The 21,433-nt window shown below is 43.5% G+C and overlaps 1 protein-coding gene across 1 annotated transcript in view; it reads left to right on the forward strand.

Moving 5' to 3' along the window:
• The first annotated feature begins 939 nt into the window (after window positions 1–939).
• The window catches only part of SATB2 (SATB homeobox 2), a 132,260-nt gene continuing 111,766 nt past the window's right edge, over window positions 940–21,433 (forward strand). The window contains 2 exon segments of the mRNA XM_040561371.1: window positions 940–1,789; window positions 2,322–2,540. Of these exon segments, the coding sequence (XP_040417305.1) occupies window positions 2,372–2,540 (169 nt within the window). The 5' untranslated portion in view covers window positions 940–1,789; window positions 2,322–2,371.

Here is a 21,433-nt window from a genome sequence, read left to right on the forward strand (position 1 = left end):
GGGCATGGCCCCACCGGGCAGCGCCCGCTCCGCCGCCGGCCCCGGGGCGCGGCGTGGCTGCACCTTGCACCCGGGGGAGAGGCGTTCGCCAGGCGCTGCCCGCCCCGGGGCCGCCGAGGGGCCCGATCCCGCCCCGCGGCTTCCCCGCCGGCAGCCACCGGAGCCTTCCCCTCTCCGCTCTCTCCGGCCGCGCTCAGCGCCAATCTCTGCGCAGTGGTGCCCTGCCCGCAGCTCCGCTATTGAATAATTCAGTGGCGGCAGCAGCTCTTCCCTGCCCGCCTCTCACCTCCTCCCGGCCCCTCCATCAATTATTCAGGCCCGGCCCGGCAACTGCCTGCAGCCGGGCGCGGCGAGGAGGGCGGCGGCGGGGCCCTACCTGGGGCCGGGCCGCTCCCGCCACCCCGGGGCCCCCGGACGGAGCGCGCCCGGCCCTCGGGGCGGCAGCCCCCGGAGCGCACCCAAAAGTTCCTGCCGCCGGGGGGAGGCTGCGGGGGGAGGCAGCGAGGCCGCGCCGGCTGCGTGGGACCGACCTGAGCGCCCGGACTGGATGCCGGTGGCAGCTTTGCTCTTCCCCAGTCGGTCCCGTTTCTCCGGCTTCCCCTGTTTTTTCCCCCCCCCCCTCTTTCTTCTTCTTCCCCCAGCCCCTCCTCCACTCCTCCCCCCTCGGCCCACCCCCAGCCCGGCTGCCCCTGTCCTTGTGCACTTCTGCCCCGGGTCTCCTCCTGTCCCCGCCGCCTCGTCCCGCCGCTCTTCCCCTTCCCCACCCAGCCCGCCCCGCTCCCTCCCTCCTTTCCTCCACCTCCCTCCCTTCGCGCGGCCCCGCGCTCGCTTTCCGCGGCTGCGATGTGCGCTTTATTTCTCGGGCTTTAATTTCCTGCCAGGTGGGTCCCTGTCTCCCACCCCGGCGCGCAGCGGTGCCGGCCGGAGCGGCGGCAGCGCGGGGAGGGGAGGCTGGGAGGGGGGGGGGGGTGCTGCCGAACCGTCGCCTGCGCCCGATCCCGAGCTAAGCCCCGCGACTTTAGTTTGGCGGGGGGGCGGGGAGGGGGAGGGGTGTCGGAGGCGAGGAGGGGTGGCGATGTTTGGGATGCACAGCCCTGGGACGGGAGCGCTGCGCAGCCAGACACGCACACACGCGCGCGCACACACACCAAATCCGAAAGCGAGGACAACCCCAAAAAGGACTCACTTTGCCTCGATGACTCAACGCAACTAATAATCGTTTCTCCGCTCTCTGTGGCGAGTCCCTCCTGCCGCTGCTGTTGCTGGCAGAGGAGGGAGAGATTGAAAGTGACACATCGGGGGCCGCCGCCGCCGCTTCCCCGCGCCGCCAGGCACCCGCCGCCGCCGCGGAGCCCGGGAGAGCGGCCTCTGGGGGAGCGGCGCTGCCTCCTGCCCCCGTCTCCCCGGGTAGCTCTTTTCTCTGCCGAAGGTGTGAGGAGCCGTCTCCCTCTCCCCCTCTCCTCCGCGCCGGAGCCGGCGGCCCCCCGCCCCCTCGCCCCTGCCCGCTCCTCTCCGCTCCGCTCCGCCAGGCTCTGCTCGCCACCGGGACCCTCCGGGAAGGGGCGCCGGCCCCTGCCGCCCCGCGCAGCGCGGGCACACCGCCCGGCCCCGGCCCCGGCGCCTCGGCACCCCGGGACGAGGGCAAGCAGGGGGCTGGGGGTGGGGGAAGGACTAGGAGGGAAGCAAGCGGCGCGAGAGGAGGCACCGAGAAAACTTTCCACCCTGGATTCTCTACTTTTGATCCATGGACAGAGCCCAACTCAGCCAACTTACAGACAGGCTATAAGCAGTAAGTACGGCGGCAGCTCCCGCTAAAGGCTTCCTCGCCGGCAGCCGGCTGCTTCGGCGGCCGCTCAGCTGGCCGGCGCGGGGGGGCCGTGCGAGAGGGGCCGCCCGGGCTGGCAGCCGCTTCCCCGCAGCCCCGGCGGGCGGGGCGGACCGGGCAGCACCTGGCTGGGCGGTCGGTGGGTGGCTGGAGCCCGGCTGGTGCCGGGCTGCCTGCCCGCTGCCCCGCGGCTGCCGGGCACGATGGGCGCCGGGGCGCAGCGCTGCCGCGGCGGGCTGGGGCAGGGCGGCGGGACCCGAGTCGCTGCCAGCCGGGCGGGTAAGGAAAGGCAAGGCGGCCCGGGGACGAGCCGCGGGCGCCCGCTCGCTTTCAACGGGGCCGCATCGCGTGGTCGAGCCCGGCCCCGTCCCGCCAGGCAGCCCAGGGGAGTGCTGCGGGGACCCGGGTGGGCGAGCGGGGCCGGGGGCGGTGGCGGGCGAGCGGGGCCGGGGGCGGGCCGGCGGCCGCTGAAGCACCCCTTGCTTCTCTCCCCTAGGTCCGTGCTCCTTCTACTGCGACCTGCCAGCGGGAGCCGCGTCTCCGAGCATGGAGCGGAGGAGTGAGAGCCCCTGCCTGCGGGACAGCCCCGACAGAGGCAGCGGCAGCCCCGATGTCAAGGGCCCCCCCCCCGGGAAGGTGGCGAGGCTGGAGCAGAACGGCAGCCCCATGGGCACCCGCGGGAGGCCCAACGGCGCCGTCAGCAAGCCCGTGGGAGGTAACCGTGCGGCCGCGCTCCCGGCCCGGCGGGCGGCGGTTTGCGGGAGGCTCGCCGCCGGGTGCCGGCAGGTCCCCGCCTGGCCGCCGAGCACGGCGAGGGGCAGCTCGGGCCCGTCCCACGGGGCAGCCCCGCGGGGAGCCGGGCCCGGCGCTCGGCGCCCCCTTAGCGGAGCCCGCGGCGCGCAGCGAGGGCATCGCCGCCGCCTTAGCGCCCGCAGCCCGGCCGCGCTGGCGGCCGCAGCCGGAGGGAGGTCGGGGACACGGCTCCCGCAGCGGGGAGGGGAGCGGCAGCGTTCGCGGTCCCGGGTTTCTTTCGGCCGTTAATAGCGCTTCGCAGCAGTTCTCTCGTTGGAAGAGGGGACGGGGCAAAGCACGTGCGAGGTTCAGCTCTTTCAGCAAAATTCTTGAGCGTTAGTTTTGCAGCAGTCCCGCATTCTCTATGACGCTTTAAGTTTTACGCTCCCTTTGCCATCAAGTCGCTGGTCGATTTTGTGCTTAGAGCGTGCTTAGAGCAAGTTCAAGGAACGCACGTGGTTGCTTTTCTTTTTTTTTCTCCTAAGCGGCTAGACTTCCCGGGAACTTCTAAATGCTCGCTTTTTTTCAGCCGAACTCTGGTGCTGTTGAATTTAATGCAGCGTAGCCTCACGTTAGGAAAAGTATCTTTAAAACTCTTGAAATTAGACCGATGTTACGAGGAAAATAGCGCAGGGCAGGCCACTTTACCCTTTTTTAAAAAGCTTCTGTCTGTATTTGTATTTACAAACGCGCGGAGAGGTAATACAAAAATGTAGTTGTTTATACACAAAGAGTTTGTGTAAATGACATTTCAAGTGATACTTTGAAATGGTCGTCACATGACTCTCTATTACGTGAGGTTTATTTAGCGATTTTCCATTAGATGCTTGTTTTAGACCTCTTTGGTTCAATAGGCTTTCTAATTGCCGAAGTTTGCTAAGGGGCTGCAGATTTTATTTTCTTTTATTTTAGAAACGTAGGATTCATTTGTGTACCTAATGAAGGGTAAGAGACCTCACGAGTTTTTTATGTTTCTTGGATCACTATATGTCTGTTTTTAAACCTCTTAACTGTTTTCTTCTAATACAGAAAAAGAAGAAACAGCTTCTAGTACAGAAAGTTCTAGCTTTCTAGTACAGAAAAAGAAGAAACAGCTTTGCAAGGAAAGACTTGTAGCACTAATCCACTTACAAATTGATGGAAAATAATTTATTGAATAACTGTAAAAATCAACGAGTTAATCATTTTAAAAGTGCTAAAGTAGTAATATATGTAGTTTTAGATGCCTTTTGAGAGACCGAGGCATTATAGCTGCTTGATCTTAAAGGGAATGTTAGAGCTAAATCTTTTTGCTTGGGGGATTTATTGAAATACGTTTTAAAGGAATGTTTTTAAATGTTTTGGAATATATATGTTGCTTGCTAATAGCCGCTGTGTTAGCCAAGAGAAATTCACAAGGTTTTATGATTATATTGGTGGTTCAGATTGAAACTGGCCTGTTAGGTTCTAGAAGATTTCTTACACTTATGACAAAGACTCATTTCTGAAAGCAAACTTTTAAGAGCTTACGTTCTCATTCATTACTCTTTGGCTCATTTATAAGGTCTGTGTAGACTAGAGTGTAAAAGTGTGGGGACATAGGAAATGCAAGAGTACATATTTTTTCCTAGCTGGTGTTTTTTAAACAGTCTGAATCTCTTTAAGCTATTCATAATAAAGTTTATACATTACTCCTTATTGATACTGAAAGGAAGAAGAAAATTATTCTTGTCTGAATACTTACCTAGGTTCTGTAATACTCAATACTAAATTAGTTAAGGCAGATTTTTTTTAATAAGATAATGGTGCTGTTTAAAATTGATTTAATTTTTTTTTTACCCTCTTGGAAATGCTCTCAGGATAAATCGACATAGCTGATTTCCAGATATTTTTCCTTTGCTCCTTTTGAAGTTTGATCTTTAAGAACCTGTGTGACCAAGTGATCTTTTTCTGAATGCAGATCACAGTGTACTGGGTGTTTCTGGATGTCTGCATCTTTGCAGTGAATGCCGCGGCGTTAGTAATTTTTTCTGTTGAATTGTGAAATGCAGCTGTAGACATTTGCAGAAAGAATTACTTTTAATATACTGGCAAATTACTGTAGAACTTCTCTTCAAATACATATTAATAAAAGCCCTTTTAGTGCTGTTCCTGATATTTGATAAAAAGGAAACTATTGAAAGATGTAGTGAAATGAAATCTAAGGCTTTACTTGTCAATTTTTCAGATTATTCTTATCTTTCAAGCTCAAGAATAAGTGCAAATATTAATTGAATGTGAACAGGATTGAAGAAAAAAATGAAATACTTTACTGAAACTAGAGACCATTTTAGTTTGGATTTTGTTTGATTTTTTATTCTGAAATGTGTATCTGAAGATTTTGAAAGCAGACTGATGCTAACATTTCTTTTTTTTTTTTCCATCTCATGTTGGGCCTTAGATATGTAAATGCTGAAATTCCTTCCTCCTTGTCGAGTGTCTTTCTGGCATAATACTGTGTTTCTCTGCACAAAATCCCTGAGCGTAGAAAAATAAGCTCTCAGCTAACTGGTGCTATGATGGGATTGATGACCTTTGGTAACAAGTTTTATAATTACACTGATTGCTACAATTATTTTTTCTCTTTCTCTCTCTTTCTCTCTCTTTCTCTCTCTTTCTCTCTCTTTCTCTCTCTTTCTCTCTCTTTCTCTCTCTTTCTCTGTTCCTAAACTGAATGTACTTAATGCAAAGGGCCATTACAGCAGCTATAATAAACTAGTGAAGGTCACAAAAAAGATAAATGGGCTCTTAAAGGTTGCAGTTTAATAGGGGATTTAAAAGTTTCAGTGCTGTTTACAGTGTTGTTAGTGTAAGTCCAACGTGTTAGAGTCCAATTCTGGTTAGCCCTGACTAACCCAGTGCTTTCTAAAATGTTTCAGCAGTTACCGACCAGTCTGTTTTAAAAGTTGTATGTAGTAAAGCACAAGTGCTCAGATGTTCAAGAGAGGCAGGTTTTATAAAGGTCCCTGGGGAAAAAAAAATAAAGGCTAATATCACTTTAAAAAACATATGAAGCCTGGGAGAGAGTTTAGAGCAAGCAAGAGCACCATGGTGTTGACAGCTTTATGTCCCTGTTGGGTAACATTCACTTACTAGAATTGGCATCTCCTCTCAGTTAGTAATTCACTCCATAAGGATTTAAAAAAAAAAAAAAAAGGATGATTAATGGTAGGAAACTTATATTTGCAAAACTGTTGACTACAATTCATGAACCTGTTTGTGTGCGAGTGTACGTGTATATGTATTCATTTGTTAGGAAGAGCATAGAAAATAAGCATTCAAAGCCTCTGAATGCAACTTAATATGCCAGCATAGAGACAGAGCTGTTCTGAGGTTTGGTTTGCTGGAATAAAGTGTAGAACTGACATACAGCCAAGGAACACGTTCGGATTTTGGGCATGACATTATTGCAAAAAATTTGTCGGTTAGATTAGTTTCATGCAGTCTGATAGTAATACATTCTTATTCATTTATCTGTTAAAATATGTGATTTGCTTTACAAAATATTAATGGAAGAGAAAACTTCCAGACAATTCAAACCAAACTCCGTAATTGGGACGTTAATCTGTAGCTGCAGTTCCTGTGCTTGTATGGAGTCAGAGGCATCAGAAACGTGGACGCAGTGACTCTTCGGAGCGCTGCTGCTAATTGCGGTGAGCCTCTTCAAGATCTGATGTATCAGAGCCTTGACTGCTTAGGTGGAGTGAGAAATCTGGTCTGGTATCTCTCTGGGGCAACAAAAACGTTGACCAAGGATAGTTAAAGAGTTTGTCAAAATCCTTTCTAACTATTTCTGCAAAAATGTCGTAGGGTTTTTGCTACCTCTTGTACCTTTTACAAGGATTTAATGTACTTTAGTGGAGAGAAAAATCCACTTGTGTGCAGCCAGAAGAGTACAGCTTGATCAAATCTGCTCCTCTGTTCTAACCGGTTAGGTGGCATTAAGCTCTGAATGGGATCCAGAAAGAAGGGAGCATGTTCCAGTTGTCCTTACAAATTGAGCAAATCGAAAGGTTAAGATTTCGGCAGTCTTCGTACCTAGATGAAGAGTATATTCTTGCTGCCTGGAAGAAGTCCGCAGCTATTTGAAAAAACTGAACGTATGGAGGTACAGAGGCACGGAAGCCGCGAATCCCTGTTAGTGTGGGAACCAGCAGTGTGTGAACATGTTTTATGTTTTATCCGTTGTAGCATAGTTGGAAAATGTTGTCCTTTGTTTCGGTATAATTAAGTAGGAATTATGAGGAAATGTAATCATTTTACGCGTTTCTGACGTGTAATGGGAAAGAGACTTTTAGTTTAATGTGAACCTTAAGAAAAGCAAGACAGGGATTTCTTTTCCATGACCAATGCTTAAAAATGAGTTTCTGGTCTTTTTGCTGATTCTCCCCTCCCCCTTTTCCAATCAGATTATGTCACATAAATAGAATAAACAGAACAATCACTCCTGGAGGGTCATGTAGTGTATCATCTGTATTTTTGCTGAGGTAGAAAAATAGCCTTTCTTTATGTGTTTTCGGTAGTTGGCCTGTTATTAAAATAAAGACACAGTTGGTTAAAATATACGTGCAATTGAACATACACATTAAACAGAATATAGGGTATCTACCCATTCAGTGACCTAGGCATAATTTGATGTTTAGAGTAATTTTGGAACTCTAAGTTGCATCTGCAGAAAGCCACTGACAATTTTGAATTCAAGATTTAAGATTAGCTGTAGCAAGATTTTATTTTTTCCCACAACAGTTCCTAAGTTCCTAAGCCATCTCCCCGCTTCCTCCCCACCCCAGACACATAGCCGCGTTAGTTAGCTAGATGTTATTGTTCTCATCATGAGCCAAAGGAAAGAAAAAGAAAGCAACATCTTTGAAAAAGTCAATTGAATTCTTCTCCCCCCTCCTTTTATAAATTGGGTCCTCCCTTTTCTTAGTGTCACTGGGATAGTCAGAGTAGATTTATCATCAATTATTTATAGGACACTTATTTGAAAACTCCTGCTAGGGTGATTCAGTGACTGCCCAGGATTCTCTTTATGCCTGTAGAAGATGGCAAAAATCATATTTAAAATGACCAAGATGCCAGTGAGGAAACATACTTCTGAGAAATTAGTTAGCAAAATCTTTCTAATTCCAAATTTAGATGAAGAATTTGGACATTGAAGGAAGAAAAACAGTATTAACCTTTTATTGTCAAGCATAAACACTTGAAGGTGAGGTGTAAAGATTCATTTCCTTTCCTAAAAGATTAATTTTGGAGAGCATTTATATTCTGTTTAAATTATTTTACTGTGCAAAATATTTTGTCTAGATTTAAAAATAGAAGGTACCTGGCGTAGCGTAATTTTAATCAAGTTGTCATTTCGACAGACTACTGTCACCCTTACAGTTTCTGGTTTGTAGCACAGGCTTTCAGATGATACCTTAAAATAACTTAAAAAGTATTTGAGTTTAATGCTCTTTGTTAGGATGCTAGTCTGAATATTTATTTCTGCAGTTTTCCATTATTACTGTATTCCTTGAAGCTGTCTGTCTGGCATGGAGAGGAAAAGGGACGCAAAAGTGGTTTTGTCACTCACGGTGACACGGGAGATGGTAAGGCAGCATGGCATCTATGGTGGTATAGGCTGCAGACAGCTCTACTGCAGCCATGTACTTGTATTCGCCAAACAGCTGCACGACCAGTTTAGGAAAATTCTTTTTGTGTGTGTGATCAAGCAGTCCCCAGCCTGCTTTTAAATCCTATTTTTAAACTTCTCAAAATAACTGAAAATCTCTAGAACGTAAGATTTTTTTTTGAATCCCAAATTGCAAAGCATAGATAAGCTAGGCCTTTAATTACCATCCCTCATCATAATTTAGCTAAATTAGTAAGTACTGCTGTGTTCTGGATTAAAGGCACAGTTTTCCAAGGTATGAAGTATTCCCGACTCCCTTCGAATTGATACGGTTGGGGTTTGTTCAAGATAACCTGTGCCTGATGCAGGCTCTCAGTAACTACCGACCAAGCATCATCTCCTTTTGAAGCACACGGCAGCTTTCTAACCAGCCCAGTGTGTCGAACGATGAATCGATGCCCTGTCTACCTCTGGAAAAATCGTCCTGGGGTAATTGGTTCCTACTGTATCAAATGTGCTGGGTCATGTGCATTGATCCACATGATGACATGTGTCACTAAAGCAGATTTAAGAAACAGTCACAGCAGACAAAAGGCAGCTGAGTAGTTGATGGCTTCTGAGAAACATTTCCTAGTCTCTAGCCATACTAAAAAAAATTGTCGCCCACCAAGTGTAGTACTTGTTGCAGAATGCTCAGCAGCAACGTACCTGCTCTTGACTTACATACAAATGAGTTTAAGTTGATTAGTGATACAAAAAACAGAATATACACTTTGCCATTTAATTCGGGAATAATTGTTAGCCCATCTAGCTGAGGGTCTTGTGGCCATTCACAAAGTGTTAACTGCTTTAATGTGCAATATGTTTTCTGCCAGCAAGTGATGTTGTCGATACTGTCGCAGTTCTACAGTTAGGGTGTGTTTTTTTTTTTGAGTTCCTACGCTTTGTACAAAAGCATGTATTGCAGCTGTTATGTGTACTTTGTCTCCCGTCTTCATTTGCATTGATCCAAGTTTTAGTGTGGGAAGAATATGTCATGTAGTATTGCCAATTTTATTTCCTTTATTTTAGATTTTTTTTTTAAATGTAAACTAGTATTTTAAGTTTGTTTTTGACCTGTGCAACCTCTGCTGGTATCCCCTGAAGATTTACAAATATACCAAAATGTCAGCATTTATCTTTTAGCAATATATTTATATTTAAGGCTGCTGACATTGTAAAGCCCTTACAAACAATGCTTGAACAGTTTTTGTTTTGTTTTGTTTTGTTTTTTGAAACGCGATTTTCTCTGATTTTTAAAGATGTTAACACCGATGTTGCTAATATCGAGGATTTATTTAAAACCCTCCAGGAATCTTTTCTGCTTGGAATAAGACTTCCCCAATTATTTACAGGGTTGCTTAAAAGACTGAGTGGGAGCCCTGCATTGCTGCTATCGTAATCCGAATGCCAGGGCAGAGATTGCATGTCTGAATCCAAGATATGTTTTATATTTCCTGTCAAATGCTAAATGATCATTGGTGTTACATGCAGAGATGTTAGGAAAAAGGAAATAGGACTGTCATCATTTGTAGAAGCTGTATGAAGGAAACAGAAAGAATTTGAAAAAAAGAGACAGGTAGCTCTAGATAAATGCTTAAGGATATTACTTGTTTTCTAAATAGAAAATTACCTGCCTAATAGTTTAAACCTTGTCAGTCATTTTGCTTTACCTGATGTCCTTGTATCAGATGGGCATGCAATATTAAACATTCTCAGTACAACTATATGTTGTTAGTAGCAGTGCCAGCAAGGTAAAAAGGCTCAGAAAAAGCTTAATAAAAATAACCTGTCAGACTGTTTTGTATGAAGCCGAGGCATCTCGTGAGATAACCATACACCCACTGCATTTTCACAGTGCAGTAGAAATGTCTCCCACTGATATATGCTCCCTTCTTATTTATTCCCCAAAGACACCCAGCGAGATGAAAAGACACTGACAGTAAACCTTTTCAAAAGTACTAAATCTGGCAAGAAATGTCTGAGGGGAGTGTTTTGTGTATTAGAACCTTGACTTGTATCATTGCATACAGCCACAAGGTTACCTTCTTTCTTCTGTCTCCCTTTTTAAGATGATCTATTTCTATTTGTATTACGTTGAGGTGCAACAAGATGAGTTGGCCTTTGCTTATGTATGGTGTCTACATTTGTACTGAAACTTCAGATACGTGAGGAAACTTAAATATAACTATTTACCATCTTAGTAATCTAAACTCACAGACAGTGTTTTGTCATAAATTTAGCTGACAGGCATATATTGGAAATGAAGCATGTCATTTTCAAAACTATAACCAGACTATTTTTCCAAAGTAATATAAATTCGTATTTTGAGCATATTTTGGTTTACATGCATTCCTATTATTTATATATTAAAATTAGATGTGCACAATTTCCAGCCTTATTATTTTGAATGGTTATTAAGAAATGTAGTTATAAATTATGAGTTATACAATACTTTGGAGTAAAAGGTGATTTTCATAATGTCTTTTCCCAACTTACAAATAACTTTTTTTGCCATAATACAAACATGCTAGCAGAGCAACATGATAGATGTCTCTTTAAGTATCGTAGTAAAAGAAAATGACTTGTATTCTGAGGCTGTGGATAGTTTATGTTGTTTTGGACCCATTTCCCAAGCAGTGATCGAAAACAGATTACAATAACAATTATACAGTCAGAAGATGCAATATCCATTTCTGCTTTAATTGAATGAAAGAATAATAAAAACATCATTAAGAAAAATGAGGTGGACCTGTCATACACTCTACCAATTTTTAGACTTGGAGAAAATGCAGAGTAACAGAAGTATGGGCTTTTTTTTTCCTTTTTTTTTTTTTTAACTTGAGTTTGTTGCTCAAGCTCTGGATGGTAGACTTCATACAGGCTGCTGTGAGCAAGTGTGCAGTAAGTAGGCATATTGCTTGATAGTAAAACATTATCTGGGTGCCTGGGTTTGGCTTAATTATGAATACAATGTTTCTGTCATCGGTTGGAGCCTTCCTGATTATCTTAGTATGAACACAGTGTCATACTGACCTGCCAAATAGATGAGTTCAGAGAATGCCATGGACAGGTGGAAAGTAGTAATAAATAAATAAATAAATAAATAGAATCCTCCTTCAAAATAAAGTGCTGTGCTACTTCAAAGGGGAAAAAAAATGCTCTGATTTCTTCCAATTTTTTGCCTCTCCAAATCTGTGGACATGCGTGCCAGTAGAAGTACTAAATCTCTTAGACTATTGCTAGCTGGGACAGACTCTTGGGTGACCCTTTAGCTGTCTCCCAAACTCTGTCTTTCATTGCAGCCCTACAGATGGAAAGGCCCTGTGCCAGGCAGCATGCGTAAGCCATGTTGCCCTTGAAATAGGACCTCATTGTAGGTGAAGGTCCAAGGCTTAGGGAACCTGCCTCTCCATTTTCTCCAAAGCTGAGTCCCAGAGCTGCAAGCAGAAGTGTCCTTTCTGCTGTACATACGTGGAAAGAGATCCTCGCTGCAGCAGCCTTGGCTCTAGTCAGGTGCCATGCAGCTTCATAAATCAACATTTGGAGTGGCATCCGGAAATGAACTGGGAGCCAGTTCAGTCTTTGGAGAGCAGATGTAATCTGCTCTCTTTGGCTGACACCTCCGAGCAAGCACATGCCTTTGCACTAGCAGGAGTATCTGATTCTCCAGTGCAGCTCAGAGTACGCAGTGCTGTAGCAATTCAGCCTGCTCAGCCCCAGAAACATGGATTGCTGGCTCTTAACCCATGAATCCACACATAGTAGGTTGGCCTGACCGGGTCCTTTGCACTTTCTCCCCAAAATGTAGCATACTGGCTAAACAGAGTAAGTGTGCTGTGTGTACTTGAGAAAGGGAATATACCTATTGATTCTTGTTCCCTGACCTCATGACTTGATTGACAAAGATATGGTATTTATTAAAAACCTGGAGATTGATGTGACCTTCTGGCTGTTAGGTGTTCCAAGAGGATAATGTTTCAAGTGGAAAGTTGTCAAATGTGTGATCTCTTCTTTGTGAAAACATGGAATGCTTCCCCCACAACCCATTATCTTAGCTCTTTAAAAAAGGAGGAATTTGTGAATGCCACTCAAAAAATGTTCTCTCTCCGGGGGCGTGGAGGATAAAGCTGTAAGTAAAGGCCAAGCCCCAGATGCCTGTCACTGTTCCGTGATGTGCTAGGTTGTAGGTGCAGGCTGGCTGGAGACGCGCTGCACATGGAGTGGTGAAAAGGGAGACAGTGGAGGATATTAGCTGCTCCGTGGAGGAGGGAATGACAGAGCAGCTCCTGTGCTTTCTTGGCTGGGGGATCTCTCCCCCATTCATTTGCCCTCCAAAGATCTGACAAAGACTTCTGTGGTCCCCTTATGCCAGGAAACCACTATCTAGGAATGATGATGCCATTGTAGTAGCTGAACCCTTGCTGAAAGCGTAGCGGGATGAAGGGCTTCATCAGTAACCACTGAGTTTGGTGGCAGTTATTCTGAGATAGTGTCTAATGTGGTTTGTCCTCCCTTATATTTTCTTCTAAGTTTTGCCCATAAACAGTTCTGCCCTGTCTGTTAACGTAGCTTAGACATGAGGTTTTCTAATGCTGCCAATGTCTAAAAGACATGATGCTTTCCCTCATCTTTATCCCTATATCTTTAGATACCAGAATCTTTCAGGCAACGATTACAGATCCACTCAGCTTATCATACAGCTGGAGCCTGCAATTGGTCTTGAAGACAGGGATGTAGCTGCAGTAGTTTTTTTAGACTCTTGGTAAGCTACTTAGCTGGTAACACGAAGGAGGATGATATAGTTTCTTCTTTTTCTTGCCAGCAGGTGGTTCACAGAGGAATGGAGGTGAAGGAGAAAAGAGGCTGCTGGTGTGTCCCAATGGAGATCCCAAAGCAGGCCTGAGCGTGCTATGCAGCTCTTCTCCAGAAATAAAACCTCAAACCAACTACGAAAGCTTTTCTATTACATTCCAGGGGACTTATCCCAGTACCAGGAGACTAGTTAATAGAACCTTCATTAAAATGCTTCTGCTGGAAGATGTTTTTTTGCTTTAAAAATTACATAATATGGTGGCATCTGCTAGCACCACCAAAGTTAAGGGCTTATTAGTGGTTCCAGTTTTTAGGGTTTAAAAATGTTGGTCATTAAAATTAATTCTGAGTGGAACTTGGCGTAGAAAGTCTTAGCCCCTTAGGCAATTTTTGTTACGTAGTTGAGAGAAAAACAGAAAGCAGTCCCCCAAACCAAAAAACCCTCCCGAACCCTAAACTTGTTTTTAAGTTACAGAAACCAAAACCTAAAACTTATAGGAAATAAATGGCTTAAGATGATTTAAAAAAAATATGCTAGTTTAATTTGAAAGAGTTTCCTTCACTGGTTTTGAGTGAAATGAGTATATTTTCCATTAGTTCATATTATAAAGTACTGCTACAGGGTATTTTTTTCTTCTTTTTAACTGGGAGACACGTTGAAACAACTGAGCTGTTTTATTTAGGGAAAATATAGCTATAGTGTCTTCATGGTTGCCTTTCGCTGTGAATTGGACAGCCTGCGTACAGATCCCAATGGGCACATGGGGCTGGTACTGGCACAAGCGTTTCTGCATGTCTGGGGGGCTGGCAGGGAAATGGTGCTTTCAGCTAGAATCACGGCGACAGTTGTTTGTGCCTTCTTCTGTCTCGGGCTCCTGTAAAACTGTATTTTGAGGTCTGGGCTGTTGCTCTCCCTCGTCACTCGTTTTGGTGCCTTTGTTCTTCTGTTTAATTGCCTCTGCCTCCTGACTGCCTGCACACGGCTTTGCTTGGGCTAACCAGGCAGCAGCGGGGAGGCTGTGCTCAAAACTCAAGCGTCCGCTCTCTTCCTTGTCCTTTAGACCCAAGCGGTGTGACAGATCTGGAGTTGAGGCTGAGTTAGGGTAACTAGTTTAGCAAAGTCGGTTAGTCACCAGGAGCAGCTGAGCCACTGTCACTAACAAAAGGCCTCATCTCCCTTGAGTGCCACTTCTGTCCCAGACACGCAGCAGGAGGGGCTGCACTGGAGGTAAATGTTCCATATTCCTCTTTATTTCTCATTTCTTGTTAGTCTAAACACATGCTCTTAATACTGCTTTTCTTTTATATCGTTTTTTGAGAAACTCGAGTATTATCGAATCAAGTTATGAGTTTCATAATATGTTTCTGTGGTGGAATAGTGGCCTGGAATATTTTGTGTTAAACAGTAAAGCTGTTATTTCAGCTAGGAGAAGGATTCTTTGGCTAGTTAAGCTGTCAGAAGCAGGGGACATCTGCAGAGATGTTAGTGACTTCTTTATAAAATTTCCTGAGAGCTGGGATAGTTGTGATGGTTGGGAGACTGAAGCCACAGAAAGGACTGGAAGCTGAAGAAGGATGTAAATAATATCTTGTGGTTTGCATTCACCATTGGCTAAAATATAATATGTAGAAATGCATTTCCTGCCTACAGATCTATTGAATATTTAAAGCCAGAAAAAATAACAGGGGAGGAGGAGAAAGATATTGTCCTTAGTTTATTTCCTCTGGCCCTCCTAAGAAGAAAACTTCTACAATGCAATATTATTTAACATGATTTTTTATTTGTTTGTTTCTTTGACAAACATTGTATTAAAATCATCTGTGGACTGAGCTCTTCTTTACCAAATTGCATCCTGGAACAAATTATTTGCAACAGGCTTATAAACCATTGAAGTGTAGGAGTTTAACAGCATCACATTACTGGTTGTGTACAAAATCAGATAGCTCATGTTTTGTCTAGAACACACTGGAGAGCAGAGGATTAGCAGAAAGTAAGGTTCTTGTTTCTGAACAAAACTTTTTATTGTAATGAAGTGCTTGGTACTTTTTTTTTTTTTTTGGTATAGGATTGTACAGTTGTGAAGATGCTGGTGCAGTCTCTGATATTTGACATATCTGACATACAGATTTCCCACTGGCCTCCTGTCGCTCTGTACATACAGCTTTCTTCACATGTTTCCAAGTGGTTAGTGACAAACAACTGCAAAGTAATTCCTTCAGTTTCCAGTAAAAAAAATTTACAGTGGAAGAATGCCCAGCCTCATAATGAAACTGTTGTAAGTTGGTGCTTGATATGTAAAATGGTGAAACACAGTCCATTTACCCAAACCACACATTTATTGTAAGTAAGTTAAGTGCCAACAGCTTATATTCTGTCCAATTTAATTACATTTAAAATTTATGGGGTAGCTTGAAAGTGAACCCTAATGGACATGACTAACCCTTGCTGAAACGTGTGAGCTCTGTCTCATCTACCTCTTCGCTGAACTGCACAGGCACAGGCTGAACCCAGAATCTGCTTCAAGCCTGATCCTTCCTGAGTGTGAACAGTCAGACGTGTGTCAGTGTGAGAATGGTATGGTTCTGCCTACTCAGCCTGTCACTGTGCATCCAGTATCTGCAGGCACTAATTGGACTCCACAGGATTTTCTGGGTAAGATTACCACCAGCTCGAGCTGTGCTGTGATTTAAATAAAAGTGGTGTTGACTTCAGAATGACAAAACTATTTTTTTGCATACATGTTGGTTTCCTTCCTCTTGGAAAAAAAATGGAATGCAGTTGATCTTTTCTCATTATAAATTTTTCTTTTCTCATTATACGCAGCTAGGCGAGTCTTGAATAGATAACTCCTGAATACTGACATATACACTAGATTTTCATCTCTGTAAGCTGCAAATCCTGAGGTGATTGCAGTTTTGAAGAATTGGCACCAGGAAGCTTCACTCTTTTTTTTTTCTTTTTTTTTTTTTTTTCCTTGGTGTTGGTGGTCAGTTTTTCAGAATAGAAGCTCTGGATTTATGTTGTAGTAAGATACAATATGGACATCTTTCTTTGATCAGGTGTTTCTGAATTTGTTCAGGTGTTTCTGAATAACCCAAAGCTGTCAAAATTAATTGCTTTTGCCTTTTCGGTTAGAGGTGCAGGATGTGAGGAGGAGAATGGGCAAACCTCTCCATGCCAAGTGGATGCTGATTTCTCTCTTTAAAAAGCTTTCTCAATTTATGTTCATTTTTCCAATTCATTTAAAAGAAAGAGGAAGAGAGTTAAATACCAAATCGGTATATTTAAAGTCAGCTCTATTGTGGTGCAAACAGAAATAAATAAATTGATTGCTTTCCTGCCACTGCCTTTGCAGAGTGAAGTGCTCTCTCCTGAAGAAAAAACAGAAGCAGATTAGGTTTGAGGACTGTTTGTAGTTTGATTGCTTCCTGTGGTTATTCTCGGTTGTGTAAGCATGTTTTATTGTTAAACGTATGGAATCTTTATCCAGATAATTTCCTCAAGATGACCCACGCTTTGCTAATAGAGCTGCAGAGTCTGTGTCTCAGGGCAAGGCTCTCATACTTGGAAGTCCAGCTGAGATTGCTAGTAACTCAGTATTTCGAAGGCATTCAGCATTGAGTCTCATTGCAGATCAAGTACAAACTTAAGATGCGTTGGACAGTCAAAGATGGGGAACAATGTGCTTTTAGCAGTTAGATTAATTTTTTAGTCATCTTAGTGTCCTTTATGGTTTTGATTACTTTTTTTTTTTTTACACTGGATGTGGAGGTGTGTGTGCAAATAAACATTTGTGGATATTGCTTGCTTTTTCTTAGTTTTAATTTTTTTTTTTTCCTATTGAAAAGACTAGCTTTGAGAATGACCCACGCTACAGTCTCTGCTAGGGAAAATGTTTTCTGCATGCAGTAATGAAGAGTTTTCAGTAGTTTATGAATTTTTCAAATAAATGTCCTAGTTTCTAAACTCCCAACAATAGAAATTTGCTTTGTCTTTGAGAGAGATTGCACTGTTTGTATGTCTGTGTTTTGTTGAGACAAAAACAAAAACAACAACAAAAAACAATAACAACAACAACCAAAAACCCAAAGCGCAACAGCAACAACAAAAACTTTATTTTCCATTTTCTTCATTTGATAAAAATCTCTCCACTCTAGAATGATTTCCTTTGGGTTTGACACCACCATTTGATCTCAGTTTTTAATAATTTTGGTGGGTTTCACTCCCAGAAGAAAACATGCTTGTGCTATGAAGTATTCCCACTAGAAATCTGGGAAGTCTTAAAACCTCATGTTACTCAGGGCTAAAAACTGGCTTCTTTATTAATTCCCTGCTAGACAATCCCTGTACAGTAAATCTTTCCATAACACCATGCTGTTGAAATTAATCAAGCTGATGTTTGGAAATTGTTCAAATTAGATTAAATTAAATAACACCTAGACGGGGCTCAAAACTTGGGCTGATGAAAACCGATTTTAATCTAAAAAGACACAAATTTTATTGGTGCCTCTTTTCATTGGTTGATCCTCATATTATACTTATTAGGATGAGCAAGCACTGCTTCTGATTTAATGGGCAGGAGAGGTGGGTGGCTGCAATCGCTTAACCTCCTCCGCAGCTTTCCGTAGCCTCTTCTTTTTTGGTTTAGGTGCCAAGCGTGGGGTGATTGTGTGGTACTGGGTGATGTGTAGAAGTTGAGCGCTAATAACATCACATTTATTACTTGCTCTGAAGTGTGCAATGGACAAAGTATCATTTGAAAATGAGCAAAATTGCTAGTGCAGTACTTCTTAAATAGCTGCCCTGTCTTGTCTTTCTAGTTGGCTATTGGAAATTAACAGCTTCTGCTTGTAAATCTTGTAGCCAAAAATGTTTTCCGGGGGCTGCTTGTCTTCAGTTTGATAATACTTGTAACGGGCTGCAAGCTTTTTTTAAATTAATGTTTTACGCAGCAGATTGTCAGACTTTTCACTTCTTGAACAGAGTACCTGTTTCCTTTTTCCTTCATTTTTAAGAATGAATTGCTCCCCAGTAAAATAAAACTATAGAGTGAAACCAGCAAGGAGGAGAAAATGTGCATTTGGGCACAGGTCTCTTTGGTACATATTTAATTTCTTCTTGATTTCTCTGCCACTTAGAAGAATCTCAGCAAAAAAAAAAAAAAAGCAAATAAGTTTACAAAGCCTTCTCTGTACATTGTGTGTTTTCAATAAAAGCAATAGCAGAGCTTAGCTTCCATCTCTGATCTTTTTAAAAATATGTGTTATACAGAGGTACCAGTCACCACTCACCGTTCAGTTCTTCTGGGAATACTTTGTCCCTGTTCTCCTCCATGGAATACAGGGAATTCTTGTAGTGTATAGATGTTGTTATAAAAGCCTTTACATGGATCTTGTTTTATGTTCCCTTAACTTTTTACATAGATGCTATCTATATGTGGTCAAAGCAGTGTCAGAAGTGCTGAAAAGATGTTTATAAGCCAGCTAAATGAATTAACATCAAGGAGAAAAAGTATTTTGGATAATTTATGATCATTACTAATGTTTTCATTTCAGCATAGTGTTCCTCCTTTAAGGAAACAAAATGTTTCCTTTTTAGCCCTCAGATTACCCCTTGTTTTCTCCATGTGTGAAAATCAGTGCCGTATGTCATCCACCATGAGTTATACCGCATTATTCACTGAAGCATCTCTCTAAAGCTGGGAGTGCAAATGCACAGAAGTTCTGCGCCTTTTTTGTCTGTATGCATGGGAGAGGGAGGATGACTAGTTCTGGCTGATCAGGCATCAGGGAAAAGAGCTGAGGGGTTTCAGGATTTATGAGTAAATTTCATTTTCTTACTGCATGCAAGACTTCATTCTGGATGCTTAGTCTCCTACTCTCTGAGTATTGCTGTAAATTGTTCAGCTGGGATGCTGATGAGCACTGACTAACTCGCGTCCCTTGTCTGTAAGGGCCCTGTGGAGGTGCAATAGATGCATCTAGGAGCAAGACATGCGTGTTGGTGTGTAAAGAGATTGTTGGTTTTGGCTGCAGGTGTTTTTTCTTCTGATTGTAATGTACTGGAAGTATGTTAATTTATATCCAGATAACATCGGGAAACAGAGAAGTTGAAGGTAATGAATACATTAGAGGTGTTATAGCTTAACTCTCTGCAGTACAAAATAGAGGGAAAAGCAGAGAGAACTTTGGATTGAGATTTATTTGGAAGAAGTTGGATTACTATCATTTTTTAGTAAAGGAGTGGTATTAAGACTGCATATGCTACAGTGAGAGGCATCAGAATGTGTTAGCAGTGGCAGATGTGGTAACCTGCCCTTTGCTCTCTGTTTTTAAGGTACTCATAACAGCTTATCGTCAGTTACGCTGGGTCACTGAGCTCAGAGATGTTTTTGCAAAAGCTGTTTCTGTAGCAGGGTTCCTGCAAACATGGGCAGCAGGAAGGGGCCATTTAGAAAATCATCACGGGCAAGGCTCCTGTGGGTCTGTCGTGGCATCCCTCCTGTGGTACTGTGGACAATATCAGTTCTAGCATTTGAGGTCCTGTTTGTATCAAGACAGTAAACAATGGGCATAATTTGTTCGGAGAATAGGTACAACCTCTGTGTTGAAAAGGTGGGAAGACTGTTCTGTGACAAGGAAAGCATGCAGCAGGAGCATAAAAGAGCCCGTGGCATCCCTCTCATTAGTTTGCATTCACCCATGTATGCCGTCTTGCCAAAATGCAATTTACACAACCGATATCACAGCCGTAGCATTTGGCCAATTACCTTATTCTTTTTGTTGAGACATTAATAGCCCCATCAGAAGTGCTGTGACAGACTGTATGTTCGACAGGAGGGCAAGTTTGTCGCTTGCAGAGGTTGTTTCATTTGAAATAGCTAAATCAGTTATGGACAAACAGAATTCAGGTTTTAACCTTTGAAAGGAATAACAATTTTGTCGTTGACTTCAGTGAGAACAGGATCAGCCTTGCACTCTTTTCAGGAAAGCATCCAGAGATTTTTTTTTCCACCTTACGTTCTTGAGTGAGCGTGTTAAGGTTTGGCTGCTTGAACTTGCAAAATGCATCAGTATAGCCCAAAATCAAGCAGTAAAGAGGGAACAGCATCAATACGATGCTGTAATCTACTTACCTGTTACTAAAGGATGTAACAGAGAACTAAAACCCATCAACTGGATATCCAGGCTTGTAGCTACTGCTGCTGGTGTGCAGTTTGAATCTCAGACTGGGAGCTACTCCATGGCAGCTAGGGCAGCAAATGGTCAACGTATCTAAAATATATTTTAAGTATATCTAGTCTCTGCAAATTCAAGACAGGAGGATTCAAGTCCCGTAGCAGGTGCTACAGATGTGACTGTCTATTTCAGGTCAGGGCAGCTCTTCTGAAGGGATATTTAACTGTTGGTTTGTAGATACTAAAACTGCTAATAGTAGAAGATCTTAAAGATATTTAACTGACTTCGTACAGAAGGAGATCGGAAATGTGACTTTCTCCTCACTTTCCCTTAAAGAAGTGCCCAGTCCAGGAATACAGTGATTTGTATCTAGCCTTTTGTAAATACTTTAATAATAATTATTTTCATAGTTATTAGCTACTAGAAATGGTTCTATTTCTTTATGAAGAACGGGAGCAAGAGGTAAACTTTCCGTCAGTACTGTGAGCCCTAGATAGCATGTTTTGAAACTGCTTTAAGCTGAGATTTATCTTTACCCCAATATTTTGTAACTTATGTAGGGGCTAACAGATTGTATTAAATTAATGGATTTCTGTTACTGGAGGTAATGCCACACCCTACCTGCCCTATAGAGAGTGATGGAAATGGATGTTCCAGCTCAGTAGGCTTTTTGTGCATTCCTTCCACGCGTCTTCCCTCCATGAATGCACTTAGAGTACTGTAAGGCCATCTCCTGCAGATTGGCTTGTTTCTGTACTGTCTGTAGTACTGGATCCCTTTAAGTTCGTGCCCCACAATTTATTGCCATAGATGCCTTGATCCCGTAACCACAAAAGTAAGCTTACAATAAAACAGAACAAAACTGAATCCAGACCACCCCTTGAGTTTTCCATTTCTGTGGTTCCTCCTCATCCTTGATCCTCTTTCTAAGAGAGCTGTTCTCAGTCTCTTTGTACATGCAGTGGGAGAACAGCCACTGGCCTCTTTGGGTCTGCCAGGCCATCAGCTACCAATACCAGAACATTATCCTTTTCAGCAAAATCTATGCAAGGGTGTTTTCTTTGCACAATGAAATGGGTGGTCATGGTCTGGAAAAGTGAGAATAAACTAACCCATCCTAGAAGTGCATATGGTACTAACCTCTGTTGATA

This window comes from Cygnus olor, chromosome 6 (assembly GCF_009769625.2).
Source record: "Cygnus olor isolate bCygOlo1 chromosome 6, bCygOlo1.pri.v2, whole genome shotgun sequence".
NCBI lineage: Eukaryota > Metazoa > Chordata > Aves > Anseriformes > Anatidae > Cygnus > Cygnus olor.